The sequence below is a fragment of the Oratosquilla oratoria genome, chromosome 2 (genome assembly GCF_046742065.1).
Source record: "Oratosquilla oratoria isolate Oo_2021 chromosome 2, ASM4674206v1, whole genome shotgun sequence".
Classification (NCBI taxonomy): domain Eukaryota; kingdom Metazoa; phylum Arthropoda; class Malacostraca; order Stomatopoda; family Squillidae; genus Oratosquilla; species Oratosquilla oratoria.
The window spans coordinates 89,073,703-89,081,585 of NC_134778.1; the positions used below are offsets into that span (position 1 = coordinate 89,073,703).

At 35.6% G+C, this 7,883-nt stretch overlaps 1 protein-coding gene across 2 annotated transcripts in view; it reads right to left on the reverse strand.

The window, feature by feature from the left end:
* The window catches only part of LOC143041015 (alpha-1-inhibitor 3-like), a 76,607-nt gene extending 72,383 nt beyond the window's left edge, over window positions 1-4,224 (reverse strand). The window contains exon 1 of one of the 2 annotated variants that reach the window (XM_076212587.1): window positions 3,990-4,224. In XM_076212587.1, coding sequence (XP_076068702.1) covers window positions 3,990-4,132 — 143 coding nt within the window. In that variant the 5' untranslated portion in view covers window positions 4,133-4,224. The remainder of the gene's footprint in view (window positions 1-3,989) is intronic. The other variant, XM_076212576.1, reaches the window with a different exon arrangement.
* Window positions 4,225-7,883: the final 3,659 nt, after the last annotated feature.

Genomic DNA, 7,883 nt, shown 5'->3' on the forward strand with positions numbered 1-7,883 from the left:
TTGTGAATAATGTCCTTTATGATCTTCTCGTCTGCTTTGTATTCTGTGGACATATGGCTTTTGTAGTAGATTTTTATAGGTTTGTTTTCGCTTGTGGCGTTTGTCTTCGTCGGTGTACCATTTGTTTAAATGTGTTTGTATTGCTTGTGATACATCTGAGTTTGCGTATCCATTGTTGATAAGTACTTGGTGTGATTCTCTCCAGTTCTCTCCACCTGGACACAAACCCACCAAGAACTAAGTTTCTATGCCTTTTTCTTTTTGGCTACCCCCCATGTAGGGGAAAAAGCCTTTGGTATATGTATGTAAATAATAAGTATAAAGAAATACACCTTTAGAATAGATAATTTCCAATACAATAAGAACTAGTAAAAGGTGAAAATGATAACTTCCAATACAGTAATAACTCCTGTCATCCCTTTCTAGTAGGGGGATGAATTACAATTCATAACAATGCAAATAACATACATTATATCATGAAGGAAATAATACAGACAAGAAATTAAAAAATTTCAATACATCAAAACTGATGAGTGAAAACTAGAATGAAAATATGATAGACTAAATAAATAATTTTCATTATAGTGATAACTCCTTTAGACCTTTTCGTTTAGACCATAAGATCATATAGCAAGTGGACAGCAGGAATATATAATTCATCATAAATAATGCAGAGCGAGATGAGAAAGGGAAGAAGTGTAGGGAGAGGATAGTAAAGGGGTGAGGAGAGGAAAGTAAAGGAAGGATAGGAGTAAATGTCTGAAGAAAAAAGAAATACAACAATAGATTTAGGAAGGAAAGCTAGTGTGGAGAAAGAGGGGGGAATTAACTTTTGTCCATCTATCTTTGACGATTCTCACAAATTTTGACTATTCTACTTGTTAGGGACACCAGTTTATAATTTGTTGGGTCTTCCTTATTTCTCCCTTTTATATATAGGCACTATATTGGCATTTTTCCAGTCTCCTGGTAGTTTTCCTTCTTTGGGAGAGCATTCTATTATTTTGTATATTTTTCCTCTTAGTCTATACATTCCTTCAGTATCCAGTTTGATACTCCATATGGTCCATGTGACTTGTTAATGTCGAGCTTTAGTATTTGATTCTTTATTTCATTCTGAGTAATGTTTATTTTCTTTAGTGGAGGAAATCTTATTTAATTTTTTTTTTATCCCAGTTTTGTAGATTTTTTTCCTCTTTGTTCATAATATCTGCCATTTCTATATCTTGTGTATTCTCTATTACCTTGACGTAATTTGTGTATTTCCTGTTTATTTTTTAGTTTGCCGTTTACATATCTATAAAATAGTTTAGGTTGATCTTTACATTTATCTATTATGTCCTTTTCATAATTTCTTTTTTCTTCTCTATATAATTTTACATATTTATTTCTTAGTTTGGTATATAATTTCCATTTCTCAGGATGGATGATGGGCAGTAGTTTCTCCGACTGGCTAAAAAATCACTGTATTCCTGATGCAAGGATGAAATCCAGGCAACATCCCTTATTCAGCCCCTCGATCAAGAACTGATCAACACAGTAAAGCAAATTTACCATCAAAATGTCTATGACTACCCAGGAGTAAAAACTGAAAACAATAAGGAACTTTATGGTATGGAGGAGCTGACCATTGACGAGGATATGGACGACCAGATTTGCCACCAATGCCCTTGCCAGCTGCAGCTTCAGTCTCACCTAACCCTGATTCATCTAATCCGGACTCCCCACCTGCTTCACCAGCAACTTTAGTGTCGAAAGCTACATCTGCACCACAATAGTCTGCTCCAGAAATGACAGTGATTCAATTTTGGAAATGTTTTACTATCAAAGATGGTGCTGATTTTCTTTTAAAATCCTGAGATGAAATAAACTTCACTACAATCAACCATGTGTGGTGAACCCTAGTGCCTCACCTTTGTGTTCCCGCAGGTAACAACGCCATTTAGTCTCTCAGTGAAGCGGTAGCAGCCACCCTCCAGGCAGCTCAAGCCATGCCTGGTTTACAAGACTAACACTGCAGAATATCCAAGAAGTCTATTCTGTTGAACCAGAGCAAGATCAGTTGGAAGTTCAACAGTGAATGGATGAGGCAGATGAGCTGTTGGAGGCAAGAGGAGGAGAGGTCGACATGCAAAGTGAACAATGCACAGCTGGTGAGAAAACTCTTCCTATGCGTAACATAAGCCACATCCTACTAGTAGTAGAAAAGTTAAAAGAAGAACTGCTGGACCACAAAACTTGTAGACAGAGGTCCAATGAGATTATCTTTGGATTAGACCATCTCTTTCATTATTACATTGAAAAATATAGAGAGGAGGTGAACAAGCAACAGCAGACACTGATCACCACATTCTTTTGTCAAACTGTTCAAGATGATCATCAAGGTGAAGAACAGGAAGACGGTGATTAAGATGATGTTTGTCATGTCAACACTAGATATTGAAGGATTTATGGAAGAAGTGAAACAGTGACACAGAGGAGAAAATGGTGGCAGAGAGATGGAGAGTGGTGGTGCAGCTGGCAAGTCATTGTCACAGTTGCAGTAACCCCCACCATGCATTCATTACTACAACACTTCACACAAGCCATCTACGACTTTTGTGATACCAGTCATGTAGCAGTGGGTGCTATGCTTGCTCAGGAAAAGGATGGTGTCATGAGGCCCATCTCATTCATGTCTCAAATCCTTAAGGATTATCAAAGGCAGTATTCTACCATTGAAAAGGAGGCCCTCGGCCTTATATTAGCTTCGAAGAAATTCCAATTTTTTTCTAGATTTAGGAGTGATCATCCTGAATTACCATAACCCCCCTGAAATATATCATAGGTGGAAAAACAAAAAATGACAGATTAGCTAGATGGGCATTAGCACTCCACGAATATGATTTAAGCATTCAACACATCCCGGGAAAACAAAATGTAGTAGCTGAAGTCTTGTTGCATCCAGATACAAAATGTTCAAGCCTTGCTTCACAGACTTAAATAATATCTGGGAAATGAGAATATGTCATGTTCCCTGATGTGCCATAACAGATGTAACAAAGAGATATGGATGTGGCACCATAAGCCACATCTTAGCAAGAGCCATAATTACTTGCCATCCTTAATGTAAATGACTATTGATGTTGAAATCAACCAATTAGTAGGTTATCTTATGTTAGAAAATAAGATTTAAACATGAATTAAGTATTTTCCCATATAAGTGTCCCAGTTGCAGGACTTACAAACTGGCGGAGGAGTACACAACTTGGGCACTTTTGTCCAAGGTCAGAGGGTGCCATAAATAATGACACAAAAAAGTAACAGCCCCTAAATATTAAATGTATTCTTTTATTAATCTAGATTACTAGAAATTGATGATTTATAAACCTTCTTCATATAAAAATAAAAAAAGTGGATAGATTGTGTGAAGCCAGATAGACGTAGATTAGGATTATATTCATAATAAACTGGCACTTGCCATTGGCACTGTGTTGTGCAGTCCTGATATAAATCTAAGAGACATGGGTAGTGGCATCTCTCCAACTCCCTTGCTCATACCCTGTGCATATCCCATATATGCCAGGCTAAGGTAAATTGTATCTTTTTATATCATGTGAATTAAATAGCTTTGCACCCCACCCTTTCGTTTGTCCTTGTGAAGTGAGAAAATCCCTTTAAAAGGCAAAATTATCATACTAGCTACTGGAGTGAAGGAACTGTTCAAATCACAGCTGAGATTTGATGTATAAACTCAAATACAGAAGCTAGTTTGTGACACATCCTAAACCACCTCATGTGAAATTGGTGCAAGTCAACAAAGTGAAACATTCATCAAGATTAAGGATTACTTCAAAAGAATATGCCATGCATTGACAAATTTCAGCACAAGCAAATACTATGTAAGCACATTTTCATGTGTGTTACTGTAAATCATGCACAAAAAAAAAAAAAAAAAAATCATGATAACCACTGCTTATGACAACTGAAGGCTTGCCATAGTAACTAACTCAAGAGTCTCAAGCTGCCACAGCCATGTCTCTGGAAAGTAGATTCGCTGCTCCTTTGCAATGTTGGAGGTTTGGAAGTTTTCTGTTCTTGGAGGCTCAGGAACTGCATCCATAGGTACTGCTGGTGCTGCTAATGATCTCATTCCACCAGCAGCCAGTCTGAACTTGGGGTCAGCTCTTGGGTATTCCCAGAAATCAACGTGAAAGCCAAGTACTGCAAGCCATAACTATGTTTCAGATCTTTCAGCATGTCCATCAAAATTGCCAAATTTTTCTCCAACAGCTGAAACAAAGCCTGTAACTAAACACAAAACACACATACACAAAACACACACAAATTGAGCTTTCCTGGACTTACAAAAAGGCAAAAACACAAAAAATTAAGAACACTCAAAACAACAGGAGGTATACATGGAAAACTATTAAAATGGAAGATTTCTTGCATGGGAAAAAAATGAGTGTGGTGCTCAGAGATAAAAGCTCTATTTGGGAAGAAATGATAAGTGGAGTCCCACAGGATTCAGTACTGCCTCTGATAATGTTTGCTATATATGTAAATGACATGGATGAAGGTATGGAATGTTACATGAACTTCTTTGCAGATGATGCAAAACTTAACTGAAATTTGTTCCAGAGAGAAAAGGACAAAGAATTGGCTAAAAATCTTCTAAAAGTAGTACAGGATAACAAGCAAGATAAAGACAAGGAAATAGAGGAAGTGCATAGAATATGCAAGTATGAAGAAGGAGAAGGAAAAAGCCGACCACTAAAGATTAAATTAAGGTCACAAATGGCAGTGGAAGAAATCTTAACAAGAACAGGAAAATTGGCAAGTGAACATTATGAAAATATATGGATAAAAAGAGACATGAATGACAAGGAAAGAGAAAGAATTAGGATGTTAAAAAATGAAGCTAAAGTAAAAACAAGAAGAGAATGGAGACTGGGAAAACACAGTTCTACTGGAGGGTGCTAGATACGAGACTGAAAAGAATTCAGGGAATGAGATGGAGGGTGTAGAAAATTAAAATTAGTGTATACTAATATAAATGGATTAATCTCAGGATTGAACGAACTTAATGATTACCTATCAGGAGCTAAACCAGACATAATGGGAATTGTGGAGACAAAATTAAAAGGTCCACTCATACCAAACAGTATTGGACATGGATTATGTAATCAGTGGCTTAGAAATATGGAAGAGAAACAAGGTGGAGGAGTCATGTTCCTGGTTAAGAAAAAACATACCGTAATTTGCGGCGTATAAGTCGAGTTTTTACGCCTAAAAAATCTTTCCAAATCTAGGGGTCGACTTATAGGGCGGGGCTAAAATGCAAACCTTTACCAACGAGTTGTAAACAAGAGGTACACACATATTGCCACCCTTCGTAAATGACTTTTCTCCCTCCATCATCCATTTATTCCATTCTGAACGAATATTGTCTTTATAGGATTTATTTAGACAAACATCGAGAGGCTGAAGCACAGATGTTATATGAAGACCCGTTGCAAAAGCAAAACCTCAACCATCATCGGACAGGTTGGTAGCGTGACGTCACAGATTGTTCACACTACTAATGCAAATGGCGGGTGTGCGGTACAGTCATACTGTGTTTTACAATAAAATAAGAGTGCAATACACAGCAGTATTATCTAAAAACTACTTGGAATGATCTTCCATCTATGGTATTACAGTCATATTTTATAGGAGGTAATGTTGACTTGACGAATTTTATGTTCATAAGTTATACCGATACAATATGCAGTAACTGCTGGTGTTTGCTATACAACACAATACAAAAATGTATCATATTATTATAGCTTTAGTTCATTTACCGGTAGACCTAGGTAAGTTTATTATAGCTTTATTTCATTTACCGGTTGACCTATGTAAGTTTTGGGCCACTGGTAGCCCACCATATGTTTGGGGTCGACCTATATGTATAGGCCTAAGTCAGAATTTTGAGCTAAAAAAAAAAATCTTGAGGTCGACTTATATGCCAGGTCGACTTGTATGCCGCAATTTAGGTAAATGTGATGAAAGTTACATATGTAGTGAACAGGGTAGAGATGATCACAATAAGAGTTGAAGACAATAAGATAAAAAACAGAAAATTTGCAGTGGTTTATGTGCCCCCAAAAACAGGATCTTGGAGAAAGATTACTACAAAATGTTAGATGATACAAAATCCTTCATTAAAAGAGATGCTGATGGATGGAAGTAATGCAATACTCATGGGTGATTTTGACTGAAAAGAAATATATTGGGAAGAGATGACAGTAAAATGTGGAGAGGATCAATGGGGAAATGTATTACTCAACATGAACATGGAACATACAATGACATAATTGGTAAAGAAAAACACTAGATTTAGGAATAATGAAGAAGCATTGAGACTTAATTTAACATTTACATCCAAACCTGAAATAGTAGACAAGATTGAATAGAAGACACCAACTGCAAAGAGTGACCACATAATACTCGAGTTAGAATTAAAGGAGGAAGTACATAAAGAGAAATGAGAAACACAGAGAAAGTAGACTGATGTATGGCAAAATGGACTTTGAGAAACTTAAGATATTTTTTCTTAAAGCAAACTGGGAAAACTTTTACAAAGAAAAAACTTAAGTGGAAGAAAAATGGATGATTCTGATGAAGATCTATAAAGAAGGGATGGAAAAATATGTACCAAAGCAAAAACAGGAAAGGGTATACATTAAGTGCTGGTTTAATAGAAGGTGTAGCAAAATGAAGAATGGAAGAGTCAAAGCTCGGAAGAGATGGAGAAAAGATTGGAAACCTAAAAAGTGGCAAATATATGTTAATCACAGGAATGAATATGTAAAAATATGCAGGGAAGAAAAATGTAACTATGAGTAAGACATAATAGAAAAATGTAAGGATCAACCAAAACTATTCTATAGATATGTAAATGGGAAACTGAAAAAAAAAAAAAAAAAAAAATAGGAAATGGTGAAACTATGCCAAGGGAACACAGAATACACAGAAGATACAGAAATGGCTGATGTTATGTGCAAACACTTCAAGTTGGTTTTCACTAGAGAAAAAATACAACAATGGGTTTACCTGGTTGTATTTTAAGGGAAGGGGAGCTATCCTCGTGGTGTCGTGTCTTCATATCTAATTTTATCTAGACTATTTTTAATTCATGTATTGTTTTTGCACACACCACTTTCTCATCTAACTTGTTCCAAATGTCTATTACTCTGTGGGGAAAGCTGTTCTTTTCAGGTCTCTTCTATAACTGTCTTTCTTGATTTTCTTTCAGTGTCCTCTTGTATCTCTACTATCCCATTTTATTAGATCCTTTCTATCAATAGTTTCTATGCCTTTCATGATTCTATAAATAGTTATCAACTCTCCTCTCTCTCTAATTTGCTCTAATGTCTGTAGCTCAAGTTTTGCTAGTCTCTTCATATGATAGTTCTGAGAATGTTGGTGCCAATTTTGTAATTGCTCTTTGTATTCTTTCAAGTTTTATCATACATTTTTTTTTGTATTTGGTGACCACGTCGTCGCTGCATATTCCAATCTTACAAAGGATTAAGGATTACAAAGGCGGAGCATGCCGACAGGAGACCTTTTGATCCATATCTAGGTCGGATGCGAAAAAAAAATCATATTAATAATAAAATAATAAATAAAAACTATAATAATGTAAATAACAAATAAAATACATAGATAAATGCATACGTATAGTTAAATAATAAACAAACAGGTAAATAGTAAATAATAATAAATTGACATATAACTAATAATAAATGAGAATCAGACAGACAAATGATGATAAAACAAAAAATAATAATATAAAACAAATTATAATCATTACAGCATCTTACTTAGGTATTTATCTAAACGATTCTTAAAGCTTT